We start from the raw sequence: 17,310 nt of genomic DNA, 5'->3' as shown, positions 1-17,310 counted from the left end.
CGGCGCTTCCTTTCGGCGCTTCCGTCTCGGCGGGCGGCGACGTCGACCCGGGCGCACGCCGCTGCCGACGCCGCCCTGTCTCCCGAGGGAGGCGAACTCGTTAAACTTAAGCGCGGCCCCTCTTTTCTTCGCTCTTCGTTTGTTCTCCAACGTCAGTTCCGAGGCTTCGTCTTCGCCCGGCGCTATACTCTTGGTGACCGTGTTTCCTTCCGAGAGTTGTTTGTTTCGCGGCGCATCTGACCTCAAGAGCGAGCGAGCGTACACCAGCTGGTGTGCTGTGCGGCTTATTCGTGAGCGGTGAGCACGAATTGCGTTAACTGATGCTATGGCGCTGAAGCTCGTCTTACGCCACCCTTTGTTGTTTCTCTGCTGTTCGTGTGCGTGGAGCTGCCCGCTTCCTCGCCTGTCGCTCCTCGGACCGCTCTTCTTCTTGCCTGATCACTTGGACGTGTGGCCGCGAACATGTAATTTGCCATTCGCTGTCCTGCAGCGCGCCCTTGTGGCCCGTGCTGTTCCTCTCGGACAGTCAGTCCCCTTGGGTGCTGACGCGCGCGTTCTTCCTCTATGCCCTCCGCTTAATTCTGCTTTCTTGAGTGTCCCTCCCTGTTGCCATGGAGAAAGTTTGGCGTCCCGGCGTCCGCGTTGGGGGGGCTTAGTTCGTAATAAAAGTTTATTTCTGTTCATGTGGCTCCCTAGCCGCGCGGCGCCTTGAGTAACGTACGGCAAACCCTCGTGGAACCGCGGTGTCTCATTTCTCGCGGTCTTCTCTTGCCTCCATTTTGCGGCGGCTCAACGCAAAGCGGTGGCCGGGGGGCGGCGCACTTTTTGTCCTGAATAATGGATGCGTTGGCGCAAGCGCCTGCATGAAAAATTCACCATGGAAACGCTCTGCGGCGCTTCGTCGCATATTCGTGGCAACTTCGTCGTGCACCGTCGTGCTTAGTCATTGGCCGACGCGTCACTGAGTGAAAAGCTGTCTCCAACGGCGGTCTTGGTTGGTCTTTGTAGCGCGCTGTGTGCGAGAGTACTTTGAACAATACGAGTCGGGCCTGTGGTTGGTTCGGAGGTGTCGTTCTTGATGTCTAGCTTATATAGGACTCGGTGCCGAGAAGCGGGAACGCGCAGCACGCAAGAACGACGGGAGCCGCGCGAGGATGAGTTATCGGCGCCGCCTGACAAACAGAGGACGACGTTCTTGTTTGCAAACGAGAATGTTGACCTCGCAATTTCTCCCGAGACGGAAGACGGGCGTCCCGTCGTAAGCTTCGCTGCAAGACTCGAAACGAGTATTTACTTGTCCCTCTTTCTATTTTTTTTCCTTCTCTCCCTCTTCCCCGTTTGCAGAAGATAATTCGCGCGCTCTTAGCGTGAAACAAGATTCTCGCGCCAGCGAACAAAGTGCTTCTTTCTGTTCTCGCCCTCCTACTGCTTTGTTTTTTTCTTTCCCCTCATTTGTTCTTTCTCGCTTTTGATCACCTACCTGTGTACTCTCGTGCTGCTTTGAACGTTGATTTTTTTTCCCGTCTTTCTTGCTAGCAAAACTGGAGTGTGTAGAAAAGGACGTTCCTCCATTCTGCCTTCTTCCTTTGATTTTCCTTTAGATTACGTCTCTCGGGCTTTTACGTTTGTTCCAGACTCCCTTAAGAGTCTTAGCTCCGCTGTGAGGCAGTACTTTAGCTCGTGATAAGCAAATAACTCCTTAAGGGAACGTTTTGCGCTACTTGGCTAACGCGTCGTGTTGCCTTATTCATTACTCGACGCTAGCCGCTCAAATTAAATCCCCGACTTGCGAGATGTGTTTGCCCTCTCAACTACATTTTTTCCATTTCCTTTGGTGCCCCTCATTATTTGTTTTTGTTTTTTTCCCTTAAATCTTAGTCGTGTTTCTCGCCGACGACATCCGAGGAGAGGGCTTGCTTGCCTTGCGCACTGTTGGTTGTTCCACGTAAGTTTTTTTTTTTTTACATCTTGAGGCTTCGAGCCGACACGAAGAATATACGTGGTATTAATGGTACCACTTAACTCTTACGACGTGCCTTTAATCCAGCCCAACTTATTTCTAGATCGTACATGCGCCAATAGTTGCTGGGGCTTTTGTCTAAGTCGTATTGCTTTCGTTTTGTATCTGCGGTTTAGTGTTGAGAGGGGAGATGAAGAAGTGAGGTGCTGCTCACTGCGTGTTAGGTTTCGCCTTGCTCTTAAATGCCCATAGGTACTTCATTGCGAGCGCATCTTTCCTTCACGGATTTCTTGACGTTAATAGATGGCCTATATCCTTCTAGAAAGCCTCTGCGAAGAACATAGCGCACGTATTGGAAGCTTTTCGAATAGTTGAGGCCGACTAACCACAGCCTTTCGCGATATCTGAAGACGTCTCTTTCTTTCTTTCTTTCTTTCTTTCTTTCTTTCTTTCTTTCTTTCTTTCTTTCTTTCTTTCTTCCTTTCTTTCTTTCTTTCTTTCTTTCTTTCTTTCGATGCGAAGAAGAAGGTACATCTTGACAATTTGTTACTTCAACGCATAAGGAGTTCTCGTGGCGAAGGAGTTATCAATTACACTTAGGCCTACCTTCACCTCCTCGGCCACGTAGCGAGTTCGACTTCCGAGAACGAGGTCACCACCCGACACGCTGCTGCTGATCCACGTGCCACGCCAGTATAAGGTTCGACGTCGCGGCGCGCCTCTATACATCGGGCACGGTCAAAGGAAAGAAAGGAGACGCGTTTACCGGGGAGTCCCTTCCTGTGGGGCCACTGCAATTTGCCGCCACGCGCGAGGAAGCGACAGGGCAATGTTGGGACGGAACTACCCCGCTTCGCTGGGCGCCCGTCGCCGCATCCTTCCGGCGGCCGGGCACTGCCTGGTTCGTCTTTGTCCGTTCGTTTCCCGAGCTCTGGCGTCTCCGGTGTCTCTCTCTCTCTTTCTCTCTCTCTTCCCGATGCGGCACGGAACGGCCGCCACCGCCGCCTCGTCCTCCGGGGCTCTCGTTTTCCCGCCACCGCTGCTCTCCGTTGCGGTGCTGCGGATGCGACGATGGTGGGGGCCCGCATTCCGAGCTTCATTTATTAGCGCGGTGCCGGCCTCGCCGCCAAACTTGATTATTGCCTGCGCCGCAGCCATCGCGCTGCAGATGTGGCATCGCCCGCCGCCTCGCGGTCTCCTATTCGCCCTTTTCTCTTCCCCCGCTTACTTTTCTGATTATTACTTTTTTTTTCCCTGGTGCAGTAAGGGTGAGCGACGAGACAAGGGCCAGAGACCGGTATACAACGCACCGCTTTCCGGTCTCCTTCTAGCGTTCTAGATATATCCTCCGCGTTTCCAGACAACCGTGTAACTTTTCGATGAGCATTTGTTGTCGTCGTAACCTCGTGGAAATGCGCACAGATGCTGCTGTCACTGACGCACACCTTTTCGCATGCCTTTCTGCGCGTTGACTTTTAAACAGAGGGCCGTAGTTTGCGGCCCCCCGCCGCCATTTTGTCTATCTTCTTGCGCACCGGTTCTTTTGTTCTTAATCTTTCCCGCGTTCGTGACGGCGGCGAGGGATCTCTGATGGGATTAATAAGCTCCGCCGCCACCGCGATCCTACAGGTCATGATGTTTACTCTCTCGTCGGCATCTTTGCCCGCGCTCATCGGACCTCCCGATCGATTTAGCAAATCTTACAACGTTGGACGGGCTTGTTTGCGTTTGGCTATCATGGATTAGCGAGCGTCGCATTTTATCCGCGCTGAAACCTTCAGGCACAGGGCACATGCTTTCTTTAATTTGCTTCGTACAGGTCCCGGAACTCTTGCCTGTAAAGCCGGAAAGCGTGCGTGTCTCAGCACGGACACTTCAATATCAATAATCGAGGGCTGTAATCCGGCTATAAGTCACAATGGGTGATAAGACTCGCCTTCGTATCACATTTTTGTGACTGCTGAGGGTTGCCTGACTTAGGGCGTGGCATAGCCGATAAAAAAATAACAGCAGTAACCAGCGAGAAGCGCAAGCGATGGCGACCAGCCCATCCTAAAACCAAATTATCTCACGCGATAGAAGGCGCTAACGCAGGCGCACCGCTACTTGGCTAGGGTGGTTCAAGCACTGTATCCGTGTTCTGTGCAAATGGTTTCATTACAGTGACCTGCAGTTCTATCTGAGCCGTCAGCACATCATTTTAGTGGAAAGGAGGAAAACGTTGAGTGAGGTGCCGTATTATTCTGCGGTCCCGTAAGCAGTTTTGCAGCTACTTGCGAGACAGTAGTTAGTTGGGTTAATCGATATGATCAGGTTTATTATAAGCCTTGGCAAGCATACCTGCCAACCAGTAAAGTAAAAGTGATTATAACACCCACCTCTCGTGTCTGTGCAGGGCACATGCGTAACTTTAGCCAAACGTTAAAAATATGCAAATGCCACGTAGCTGGAGAAAACAAAAGTAATGTTGTTTGCCGTCGCTTGGGGATACTCATATTATTTTTTTTTTCATTCCGCCCAAGTACATAATTAGTCTTAATTAATCAATCAACTTCTCAAATATTGTAATTAGATTAAAAATGTCAATGAGAAAAATTGTTGAGAAACATGAAATACGTGCTACATAAAAGTGTTTTTTTTTTTCCGAGCGTGAAAGAAGCCCGCAAATACAACCAAAATTGCCACGCGACTGGCCGCTAGAGCCACTTTGCTACATGCAGCATTCTGCTAACGAGCGCGAGGTTGCGGGTATGATTCCCGACCGCATTTCGATATGGGACAAGTGAACAAAAATATTATTAATAATAAAATTAATGAAAATAAATAAAAATAAATGTTCGTGTACCAGGGTGAACGTTAAAGTACTGCCGCTGTTCATAATAACCCGAAGTGCTCTATGATACGCTGTCTCTCGTTGGGTTACTTTAAGACCTTAAACCAACTGAATCGCTCAATCAATCTGTCTTGCCATGTATTGCCGGCTCGCTCAAGTTTCCACCCCTTTTCGACTAAATGTGGCGCTCGATCGTGACCAGTCCGTGGCACCAGCGTCTGTGCTGCAGCGATAGACTCTCGTTTATCGACATTTCTGCGGCTTTGTCGATGGCTGTATGCGATTCTATTATCATGTTGACGATTAGTTGATCGAATATTAGCACAAATTTGTTCGATGGGAGCTCGCTGATGAAGGGACATCGATTACAAAAATCCGCGAAACAGGGTGTGCACGCTAACCGCCGTTCCGCTCTCTTCGGCGTCTTCCCGTCTGTGTCGGCACATCGATCGTGCTTCGAGATCGCCCATCGGTCACCGCTTCCGCTTCCTCGGTCTGCCGCCACTTCCTTCGCGCGGCGTAGGCGACACGCGGTCGTCGCTAGAAACGAGAACCCGGTTTTCCAGTGCTTCGTCAAGGTCTGTCTGTATCCCCGGCTATAGGAGATGTAAATGAAAAGAAGGGTAGAGAAAAAAAAAAGAATAGTGCTCCATCGATCCCCGTCCGCCATTGCTGTTGTGGGATCTTGCTTTCTTTCCGTGGTAAAGACGTGGTTCCGTGCCTTCTTGCCTCGCCTTCACTTTTTGGCGAGTTCTCTCACCCTTCTCGGGTACAACTGGCCCGCAGACACATTCAAGGACGCTTGAGTAGATTGTAATCTAACGGAGTGTGCATCGAGCGCCGCTGCGTGCCATATTCAAGCGCGTTTGACTTCGATTCCGCTGCTCCGTGCACGATCACGCAGCACACAAGCACGGTTCGTGCGGCGATCACGCTCGAAAAGTTAGACACAGATAGGCCGAAAGCGGTAGCGCGACACTGCATGCCCGAGTGAGAGGGTGTTGCTTGCATGTGTTACTGTTATTCTGTTTGCGAAGCCACAATGCGAGACGGCACGCGGGCTCGCAGCCACATTTAAGGCATAGTCCCGTATCTTGTCACACGCACACGCATTCCTTTTTTTTTTTGCTCGTGTAGTTGCACTGGAATCTCTTTATCATAACTGAGCTGCGCTGTCTGAAATGAACACTCAGTTATAAGATAATTCCTTGCACCCTCCAGTTTAGTCTTCCCCAAATCCCTTTTTAAAACCTAACTTTCTTTTTTTTTCTGCCATGTCGCAGCGCGTTCGCAAAAGCGTTCCCCATTAGGGAGAAACCACCGCGATTTTCCTCGCAACAACGTTTCAAAGTACGTGTCATTCCCACTCCAGTTCGCAGTCAGCGGTGTTTCTCCTCTTCCCGTACTTTAGAAGGGACAAAAAAATGTTCTCATCGGAAAGAGATTATCGCGGAACTCAATCCCGTAATAACAAGGTATCTCCGAAAAAGCCTCCCTTTCATTCCTTTCAGAGATAAGTACAAAGGATGGCTGAAAGGGGAGGGGTGCGGGGGTGCGGTGGGTGATGGTGAAAAAGGTCTCACGGCTTTATGTCTCTCGTTAATGTGAGAACAAATAGTTTCTTTCTTTGAGAGCGCCGTATTGCATTGTATGCAATCTCTCGTACTTCGTTCGGCCTGCATCGCAGCCGCTGCTTATACCTCGCAGCGCCACGTTCCCTATATAGTCTGTCTCCGAGGCTCTCTCGGCGCCTCCTCCCCCCTCCCCTCGGCGCCCTGTAGGCGTCCTCTCTTTCCTCCTCTCCCGTTCCTTACACGTTTCGTCGCTCGCGCCCGAGTCTGAACGCGCGGCGGGGTTAAGCTGCCTTTGTTCCGTGCCTTTTCCGCCCGCTGCGCGTAACGAGCTTTTAACGATGCGCCGTTTCTTTATTCAGGTGGAAAGGGACACCTCGCCTTGCCCGCCTTAGAACCCATTATTTTCGGTCTCCGCGCCCTGGTCCCGCCGTCGCCTACCCTGTTTCTTAGTGCGCGTCGCTGCCGATGACTGTGCACGGTTCGACTCGCCTCACTTCTCCTTGCATGTATTTTTTTTTTCCGCTTCCGTCGCCTAACCTATTCTTCCGCCGTCATCTGCAGCGTTCCACTACGTTTCAGCTTCTCCAGCCTTATTGCTATACGTTTCTTATGCCTTCCCATTCCCGTAACGGTCCGAAGCGAACTCCTTTTAGCACTCTCGAGTGTTCGTCTAAGTAAGCCCGCGGATTCGTTTTTCCCTAGAGCGGCAAATAGTCGAAACGGTGGTTAACCCTTTAAGGCGCCTTGTACACAATTGTGTACATTGTACTTCTGGTGTTTTTTTCGCGTTTAGGGCGCGCAATTTTCTATTAGGTTGGCTTTAGCACATTCCCAAACTTTAAACTGACAACCATGTGCATTTTGGGCACCATCTGTCGCATTTCGGTGAAGATGTTCATATCAAAACAAGAAATGGCGGCCGCCGGAGCCGCAAAGAGCGGTGAGTCAAGTTCTTATTTTTTTTAGAGCCACTTTTTTTATTGTGGCAAGCGAAAAAAAATTAGACGCGCTTGTGCATCATATGAAGTACCGAGGAGTGATAATTTTATCCTTTCTGAGGAGATGACCGAACGCTAACGCTCGCACGCGCATGTGTACACGATTGTGTACAAAGCGCCGTGGTCGCTGCAGAAATGAAGAACGCTGAGAGTTGCTTTGATTTTCTTTCCAGGTTTTTTGGCCATTCGTCGTTATTTCTACAATGCAAACAAGTATAAGAAAACCCAAAAGACAGCTGAAAGGCTTTTGGAGCTCATTGCTCATAAATGTTTCAGACATTGGTGAAAGTGACGAAGAAGAAGCCACGTGCGAAGCGACCGACGCCTGCGTTGCAGCTGCGTTCACCAACCTCACAGAAGAGGAAGACGCTGCTGCAGGGGAAACGCAAGCTGAAGAAGTGGACACAGAGTGTTTTTTTCCTTTTGTGAACCTGGGTATCGGCAATTCTTGGCTGGACTACCACCGTGACAATCAAACGCTGCCTGGAGCTAAACGCCTATATTTGATGAATTTTCGCTTGCTTGCAAGCTGCCGAAGCATTAATTAAATCGGTACTACCCGAGAAAAAGCGTGGAAGGCCTTCTCTTGCAGAGATCCAAGCACCACAACCAAAGATATGGCAAAAAAGCAAGAATATCGCGTCCTTGTACCGACGCGCACTACGACTCCTTTGACCATTGGTCCGAATCCCGCGACCAGAACATGCGAATTAGGTGCAAGCTCGAGAAGTGCACATGAGGCACCCGGATATTCTGCATGAAATGCGCCGTGCAACTGTGCCTGAAGAAAGAGAGCAATTGCTAGCTCGCATTCCACAAGTGAATTTTGTGACCACCGAGGCGCTGTGTACACAATTGTGTACGATGTTGCAAATAATAAAGTTTCATAATAACTTTCAAGAATTCGATGGTTTTGTGTTTCTTAGGTCCCAAAAAGAATGTTTATATATAAAAAGATTTTTTTCTATGCATAATTGCAAGTGGCGCCTGAAAGGGTTAAAGTAACACGATTGTGCGTAGCTGTGAGTGCTTTCTTCCAGGGTGGAGGGTGATTATTGTGGAACGCGGGGAACTATATACGGTCGCCTTCCGTACGGGTGAACGCGTAATCTTACTGTAGTCATTTTTTCTTTTTTTTTCGCAAATTTGCTAAATGCGTCTGCCGCATTCGGTGTTCTCACTGGGATGTCTGGTGTTATGCGCGCTTTGGTGCGCATATGTTGAAACATATACTGTGGGAGAATGTTTTGGTGTAAAATAAAGGAGGAGGAGTAGAAGTACGCATTGCGTAACTGGCGCTATAGCAGTGACAATTTTGATTATTACTATTATTATTGAACGAGAATATCCATTTCGGCAGGTTCGTCGTCGAAGTTAATGACTGATGAAACAGCGCGAAACTCACGAAAAAGCGAGAGGGAAGCGGGCACGGTCAAACAAAGGCATTACGCGGCCGCTGTTACAGCATGAGACAAAGATTTCAGCTGCGCACGCGCTTGAGCGTGAGACTGCACAGAGTACCAAGGCAGCTTAGTCTCACACGAGTAATTTGCTGGAATAGCAACAACAAGGAGAAAGAACAAAGAAAAGAAAAAAAAATACAAGCTCCGACTGTACATTCTTACGTTTCTCAATAGCTACAATATTTCTTTTTTTTTCCTTTTGAAAGCTTCAATCGCGCATGGCTTGGCACTTCGCCTGACGCTTATATACCTGTATAATGAGGCAGTAAATTGGCTCTGACGCTACACTTTGCCGTCTTTTAAAGTGCGCCCTGTTTTTTAGCCGTTTGACTATTTGCCTCGCTATTGTTTTTTTCGTGCCTGTCTTCTATCGCTTCTTCGAAAACAGGGTCAGTTAATTAGCGTATGTGCTCGTCCTTTGTGTAAAGTGAAACAAATAGTAACATAATAAGTAAAAAGAAATGAAGCCTTATTGTGAGGCATGCACCTTCGATGTAATGAGGTGTACGAGTAAAGAGTGAGCAGGAAGGAGAAGGAAGGCGTTATTGGAAAAAAAGTTTATTGCGCCGGGATTGCTCCGTCGCAAGAGATTTCTCCCGTCTCTTGCCTCCGGACCGCTTCCCGAGTGATCCAGCCTTTTGTTTTGGTGTAGCTTCCTCGCTGTCTTTCTTCTTGGACGTGCGCTGTCGATGGTATTATCGTTATTTTGCGCTGGCGGAGATTAATTAGGCAGCGACGTGTTTCGGTTATGATAGCCGGAGCCGCGCCCGGTATTCGCTGTTCGTTTAGCTTGGGACGTTTGAAAATAATTGCTGCGAAATAAGGCGCTTCAATCGGGTTTCTCGTCGATCACCGGCGCGTCTTTTCCTGCTATAGTGTACCGGGAGTAAAGAAGTTCTCGGCTTACTTATCGAATTTAATCATCGGCATCTGCTCGCTGTAATTATTACTATTTTCGTTGTTTCATCAAAGACCGCTGGAAAGCTTCGGAAAATATTTGAAGATGACGCTTGTAATCTTTCTTTTTTTATGTTTATGACTTCTTACCTTGGAATGCGGGTCCTGTCCGAAGACGTTACCCTTGTCCTGAATGGAATCTGTGAAAAGATATAAAAAGTAGTGTTAATGTCGGCAAGTTTCGATTGCGTACTTTTGCGAAACGTTAATGTATCTTATGTTAAGGTACGCGCGCCTCTTTATTTAACCGTTGCTCCCAGTAGGAAAGGGAGCTACAAAGCATTGAACGTTTCCTTTACTTTCGATGGCTCATCCTCTGAACACACCTTTGTCAGCACACGTTAGTGTAAAGCTGGCACATAAACGCGCAGCTTCGCACTACTTGTATATAAATCGCAGCTTGCGAAGTACCAGTACAATAACCGCAGTGTCGATCCCTGACATTTTTTACCCTCGGTTGCAGGGACGAGTTCTTTTTTCTTTCCTTTTTTTTTTCGCTTTGCTTGCCTGAAGCAACCGAAAACTAGAAGGGACAGAAGTCGTATGTTATCTGTATATCCGAAAATTATTCATTGAAACGCAGTAGTTTGTAACTTGTAGAAGTGTGTTTGCAGAACACAGCAGCCATTTTTCTTTCTTATGTTTTTTAGGCAACGAAGAGGAGGATGAGGAAGAGCAGGATGGATACCACTCGGACAGGGAACAAGTGTTGCAGTTCGATGATTTCATCAAGCGGTGAGTTATTGAGGTTATTTTGATGTTATCATCGCCATCGTTTCTTAAGCAGCAGCCACTGAGAAGCGCTGCATTTGATATAGACCCTCACGGTTTAGCAAACACGTCCAGCGTAAACGTTTTGTGGCGCCACCTATCGGAGAGTTTCTATGGAAATACCGTTTCGCGGTTAACGTGGATGACAGCGATACGACGCTTGTAGCGACTTATGACGCATAGCCCGGCAACAACGTGCGCGGCGTTTCCGTGCTATGTGGGTGGTCCTAGTTTAAGCAATGTAAAACAAGAGGTATTGAGTGTTGATTGCATTGCGGCCGATAATTTACACCAGCAGATAAGTATGGTGTTAGTTACTGCAATAATTATAGTGGCTTCGCGTCCCTTCTGGTTAAACACTGTGCCGTTAGATGGCGCCACCAGCCCAGCCGCTCACGTTTGCGTCTCGGCAACTCGGCATTCTGTGAACGGTAATTACGTGTATGGATGAGCTTGAACGCTCTTTTGTAATCGCCTGGGATTAAAGGAAAGAAAGACAGTGGTTGGCCGCAGTCGTCCGCCAGTATTGGTCGCAGCTAGTCTCAGTTCTTAAAGAAGAGAAGAAATAGTGCACATGTGTTTTTGATGCATCACTCCTATTTGGACGGGTCTCCTCCAGTTTTTTATTGGGGTCTCTCAAAGGGCATGTCCATGTAATTCAATACAACTTGATTATAGCAGTGGTCGAACAATCGATGTCTACGCACCCACTGTTTCGACGAACGGTGGCGTCAGAGACATTCCTTGTTCGACCACTGTTGATCATTTCAAGTGGGCACGAAATTTATTCGGAACCTGTGCCATGTTTGAAATACGAAGCACACTGTCTTCTCACAGCCCTGACTACATACACATGCGAGCAACAGCTCTTTTTTTGTGATGGCAGGCGTGCCGATATGTCAGCACGCGACTAAAAGGGTGCGTAGCCTTAGCGTGATAACCTTCAGCAATGACATAATGATGAAGGACAAAAAAAGAAACAGTTTAGAAATCGAATCGGCAGATATAACTGCTTCGAGCTTCTTTAGTTGGGGAAGCAGCTATAGGTCGCAGCGTTAAAAACACGCCTTTCATTCAGGGTTTCCACCGCAGAGTCTCTGCATGGGGCGTTCTGGCGTTTCCTGTTTACGAGCAAGAGAGCGTTTCGTTTCCCGCGCGGACTCCTGTGTGTGTGTGTGTGTGTGTGTGTGTGTGTGTGTGTGTGTGTGTGTGTGTGTGTGTGTGCGTGCGTGCGTGCGTGCGTGCGTGCGCGCGCGCGCGCGAGCGAGCGAGTGAGTGAGTGAGTGAGTGCGTGCGTGCGTGCGCGCGCGCGCTTAGCTCCTACGCCGTCTGACCGAACACGGCGTCGTGTATTAGTAGCGTGCAGGCCACCCAAGAGCGCGACCTTGCCTCGACGTTGACTGAGCCCGCCGGCAGCATTCTCGCCGGGCGTCGTCGAGGCAGCCAAGGGCGCCGACGCATCGGAATGCCCGGGCAACGAAGAAATGAAGCGCATTGACTGCGGAACTGAGAAGGGAATTATTGAACCCATCTGTCTCCCGTCCTTCCTCTTTTCCCCATTTTATCTATTTATTTTTTGAAGGAATGTAAGAACGAGGAGAGCGTCGGTGCGGATGCTTGCCGAGGCGACCGTTCTTTCGGTCTCGCTTCCCGCAATTTAGATACCGAAGCAGCCAGCGCCTGCTTGCGCGCGAGCCGGAATATTGAGGAGATGCCGAGTTAGGAAAGCGGTAGGTGAGGGTACACCGGGGTGGTGGGTGCGTTCGCACGCCTGAAATTCCGCGCCGCCATTGCAGACGCGTGCATGGCGGGCCGAAAGGAAGGTGCGCGACGAAAGCTTCGAGCAGGAAAGAGAAAAAAGACGGAAGAAGATGGGCGGAAAATCTCCCATTGCTGTCCGGTTCTTTTTCCCGTTCTTTATCTCTTGCTCTTATCTCCTTGCCCGCATCGCGGGCAACACGGGGCAGATAGAAATAAAGGAGTCACGGATCCAAGGGAGAAGACGTCCGGAGAGAACAAATAATAATAAAAGAAAACAGAAAAGAAAAAGGGAGTGTGCAGAGGAGCTGCGTGCCCTCTGACAGCACAGCGGAACAAAGGGTTGCGTGGCAAGGAGCAGAAAGAGAGAGAGAGAGAGAGAAACAAAGGAAAGATGGAGGGGAAGCGATGCGCGCATATAGAAAGGAAAGCGCTCTTTCGCGGGCAACGCGCGCGATGCCTGGCCGAACGGAACGCTGCTTGCTGCTGCTCAGGGACTGCGGTGTTGAATACGAAATACGCTCGCCCGCTCTTTGTCTCGACGCCCTGTCCTGCTTCCGCGCACTTTAACGGTATATACACGTCAGACCAAAGGAGAAAAGAACGGAGAAAGAAAGATACAAGAACACGGAGGAGGCACGGGCACATATTGGATACATTTCAGCCGCCGTCTCTCCTACGGGACTCGTACAAGTCACCCCAGGAATGTTCCCTATGAGTCTCCCTTGGCCCGGTTGCCGGACGCACGGGCGGAAGGACCGAGAGGCGCCCGCGCCTAGCCCTTGCGCACAGACGCTCGCCTCGCTTTCCTCGGGTCGCGGTTGAGCTCGAATTCGTTGCCCTCAATTTCTTTCTAGGGAGTACGGCTTCGTACCTTCGTTTTTCTGTCGTCTCTCGCGCTGACCGTGCGAAGGCCCCTCGGAATTTACCGAGGCGGGGGCTTTTTTTGTGAAACAAGTTTGCCCTGCTGTCGAACCGAGAAGGCGCTGGAGCTCTCGGACGTGAAAGTAGTTTACTTGCAGTGGGGCGTGTTAAAAGTGTGGCACTGTAACCGTCACAAAGCCTGTATGCGGACGTTCGTACGGGCTCGCTCGCGCACGGGGTGATCTGTCTTTGCCCCCCCCCCCCCCCTTCTTTTTTGTATCTTTGTCCAGCTCAGCCATCGTTCATCGCGGAATTGGATTACGCTTCCGACCTCGGTTTTAAATTATTAGCCGTGGTCAAGCTAGCGCGTGCCCTTACTTATGCTGCTTTCTCTGTTTCCCGCCGACTGTTAGGGTGGGGCTGTAATTCGTCATGTTCGCGCTGTGGTCTTAATGGGCGGCGCACGGAAGGGAATTCGAGCGAGTTAATTAGCCTGGCGCTTTGTGCACGAGATATGTGTGGATGGCCGTTCTACTTCTTCTCTTTTTTCTTTATATTTCGTTTGTTTGTTCCGTTCACGTTTGTCATTAGAGAGTTTTAGGTTAGGAGACGCAAGCCACGCCCAAACGTTGCTGGACGCAAACCGATGGGCGTGCAAGAGAACTCAAAGCGAGCACAAAACAGCGTGAAGGGCCCACAATAGAGTTTGCGTCGCCCAACGCTTGGATGCGGCTTGCGTCCTTTCGCCGTATAACTAGCCATCCATTAGCGAGTTTTTACAAATAAGTGACCCAAAGTTTGTAAGCAGCACTATTGACCAGGCGCACAGAAAAACGCTAAGAAGCCCCTTTGGGACGCTATTTATAAAGCTCCCTGTTTACTAGAATCCTTTTTGGCGTTTTGCCTCACATGACCGTGGTCGGCACCTGCCGAAGTGCCAGAACCCGTTCGAGTGGAGGGTTGGCCTGACCTTTGTTAATTACCTGCGCAGTTTGTAATTCCGCAATCGGATGATTGTTTGCTCACTTGCTGTCACCTAATCGTCGATCAGTGTAAACATAGCGACTCCACCTAGGTGCGCTGAGGCGACCGCGCGAAACCACTCAAGAGAGCGCGCTCAATCACTTTGCCGCACGCGCGTCAATCGTTCTTAACCGTCGTGCAGTCGTAGAAGGTTTGCCCTACTAGAGATCCACACCCTGCAACGCTTAGCGCCCCGCATCGTCTTTGTTTCGACGCAGGTTTGTGCGCGGTCTATCGGTCAATTGGCCGAGGGCGAGTTGTCGCGTGGCCAGGCGTAGAAAATGCACTCAGTATGTATGCGCAGCGCTTGGAAGGCATGCAAGGGCACAATGACGGGCACTTATGGTACATTCGAGTGGTCGATTTCTGGTACTCTGGAGCGCTCTGGCGGGGCGGTTTACACTCGACTGGTCGAAATCGAGTGCTCGGAACACGTTCGCCTGGCTCATTCAGAGCGCCGCGCTCCAGCTCGGAGCGCTTGGAGGCGCTCCCACCTTCGAACAAGATCCGACAAAAATGCGATCTCGTGGTTACTCCGATTGCTGTGGGCGCAGCTAGCGCGTTCAGTTTGGGCAGCCTTTCTTTGGCTCCGATCTCAAGAGGACTCCGCATCGCTTCGAACTGAATTGAATGAAAGCAACATTTATTTGACGCATTTTGCTGATTTTTGTTTGTGCATACGCCTTGCGGCAAGCCACAAGATTAAAAATAAGCAAAAAAAAATATGTAAAGGAAGAGTTCTAGCGCGGTAGGTACCAGTTGACTGTACCACATAACATATACGGGAGCACCCTAGCAACCTAAGAAGTTTTCCACGTATCAGAAATTCAAAGCCAGCATGAACCTCGCCTAGACTTCGCGTTCCGCAGTTTTGTCCGTAGTGTGACGCGTACCGCTCTGCTTTCCTCTGCGTGTGTCGTGGGGATAGACGTCAAGGAAATGCGGGCCGCGCATGCGCCCCTCCCCCTCGTCTGTCTTCCTCCTCGCCGTCGGGAATGGCGACTGACGGAGGCACGCGGCTTCTCGCGGTCGCCGCGTCATCAATAATGTACGGGCGTGCGCAGGGTCGCGTCCATCGCTTCGCCGCTGGCGACATGGTTGCTGCTGACGAATTCATAGCTGTCGTGCGTTGCGTGGGAAGGAAAGGAAGGGGCACAGCGAGACGTTTGCGCGACGCCATTAAGCGAACAACCACTTAGCGCGCGCCGCTGGTGCGGGTATGAATGTTTTCGCTTACAAGCGTTCCCTGCTGGCGCACTTTTTATGGAACGTGGTGCCGTAAACGACAAAATAAGGGAAAAAAAGGAATCGTGGTGAGCGCGAGTAATTTAACGCCTGCTCGTAAAATAAGGCGGGCGTTAGGCGTGCACATGTGCGTTTGGTGACAGCGCACCATACGTAGGGTGCCCCATTAGGCGAATGGACACTTAAGAGAGCTACGGTAATGAATATTTCTCGTGTCGCGCGCGTGGAAAGCGCCAGTGTTTTCTTTTTTTTTTATATGTGAACGCGGCAGTCCCGGCAAAACCCAGTTTCCCGCTCAAGGAAAAGTGCAGAATCGCACTCAAGAGTTTCCCACTTCATCAATTGTTTGTCGCGGCGCGCGCGCGATGCGAGCTAATGTAGCTTTTTTGATCGCCCGCCTTTTTTTTTCCTTGCGTGTCCGTTCCGCTGAGTTCGAGCAAACACTAACGCCAACGCGTACTATGTGTTAACGAACCTGACGTTGGGTTTCCTGGCAGGTCACGCGGCTGAAGCCCGGGGCTCTGTAACAGCTTTGTCGGGTCTTATACGCTTCATAAGTGTCGACGCATCACTTGCGCCGTCGCTCTTTGGTCAGCGCTTCTATCTGTTTCATTGTTCCTTTATGCCCACTATTAGAACATTTAATGGGGCTTTATCGCATATAGACTCACCCCGTACAGTGTTGATGATGAGGAGACGATGGCCTGGCGGGCGGTCTGTCCAGAACGTTGGCGGCATTGCCGCGAAAAGGCCATCAAAAGGACATTTCGCTGCGCTAATGGCAGTCATCATGGTTGGCAGGCTGGGCTACTTTCCTGGTTTTTTGTTTTGTTTTCTTTCTATCTATTTTGTCGAGGGCCGCTTGCGGTTCAAAACAGAAGAGAAATAGGGCAGTGATGAGGAGGTGTTACTGGAAGAAGGAAGCAGTCGAGGAAACAATGGCCCTTGCTAGATTGAGAGTGCGAAGATCACACTGCAGCCGAGGTGCTTTCCACTGGAAGGGTCGCAGAGGGGGGCGGGGGGGGGCGGGGGGGAGGAATCTCCGATTGTTTTGCTTTCCTCCAAGTGGTCACACACTTGCGGTGGGGCAGTTGAAGGTGCCGTTTTCTCCGGAGCGAACCCAGGTCGCTGAATTCGATTCAGCTTTCGCAATGGTGGTTGCTTTCTGAGCGCTCCGTTTCCTGGAGATAATCAGCCTCCACATTTACTCCCTGTCTTCCTTTCGTTTTTATGTTCTTCCCTTAAAGAAGAGGGAAGGAACAGACGCGATGGCGTGCGCTTTAGAAAGTATGTACACTGGCTGGCACATTGTTTGAAGAAATATTTCTGTAGGAATTGCCTCCTTTACTCATTCATTATTTTTCTCGCTACTTCGTTTTTTTGAACAAAAAGACAATTCCTTCTTCGTTGTCTTTCTTCTTCTTCTTCTTCTTCTTCTTCTTCTACTTCTTCTTTTCTTTCAGTGTTGTGCAATTCGGATTACAAATGTGGCGCTTCACCTTACGGGTGAGAGCGTTTCCTTTCACCAATTTGGACATGTACGAAGAAAATTGCTCTTCCTTTTTTCTTGGTCTCGCAACCAGCATCTATACGGGCAGATCCGAGGAAGGTTTCCTTCAGCTTTTTTTTTTCTGCGTTACACCGGTCTCATATCATATCCAACATCGAATGCAAAATGGATGTGAGAAGCCGGGAACGGGATGCAGTAGAGAATTGAGTAGCCTCTCGCAAGGCCCCACCGCGACAAGTTCTGTTTCTTCATCAATACTGAACCCCAGCACCGGAGAGAGAAAGTGATGAATGACCTGTTCTATTATGCACAGACTTCTCTCAGCCACTTACGCAGCGTCGGCTTCATGGTTTA

The 17,310-nt window shown here is 49.9% G+C and overlaps 2 protein-coding genes across 3 annotated transcripts in view; one reads left to right on the top strand and one right to left on the bottom strand.

Moving 5' to 3' along the window:
- Positions 1–17,310, top strand: part of timeout (circadian regulator timeout) — a 321,920-nt gene that overhangs the window by 148,801 nt on the left and 155,809 nt on the right. Inside the window, exon 16 of the mRNA XM_065443676.1 lies at positions 10,436–10,520. Within this exon, the coding sequence (XP_065299748.1) occupies positions 10,436–10,520 (85 nt within the window). The remainder of the gene's footprint in view (positions 1–10,435; positions 10,521–17,310) is intronic.
- LOC135911409 (slit homolog 2 protein-like) overlaps positions 1–17,310 on the bottom strand; it is a 150,104-nt gene that overhangs the window by 80,016 nt on the left and 52,778 nt on the right. Inside the window, exon 2 of one of the 2 annotated variants that reach the window (XM_065443677.1) lies at positions 9,876–9,925. The exons of the other annotated variant lie outside the window; for it this stretch is intronic. The gene's annotated coding sequence lies outside the window, so the exon portion shown is untranslated. The remainder of the gene's footprint in view (positions 1–9,875; positions 9,926–17,310) is intronic. 2 annotated transcript variants of the gene reach the window in all.

Source organism: Dermacentor albipictus, chromosome 4 (genome assembly GCF_038994185.2).
Source record: "Dermacentor albipictus isolate Rhodes 1998 colony chromosome 4, USDA_Dalb.pri_finalv2, whole genome shotgun sequence".
Taxonomy (NCBI): domain Eukaryota; kingdom Metazoa; phylum Arthropoda; class Arachnida; order Ixodida; family Ixodidae; genus Dermacentor; species Dermacentor albipictus.
Note: the sequence above shows the minus strand (reverse complement) of the source record. Positions and strands in the feature narration are given on the sequence as shown.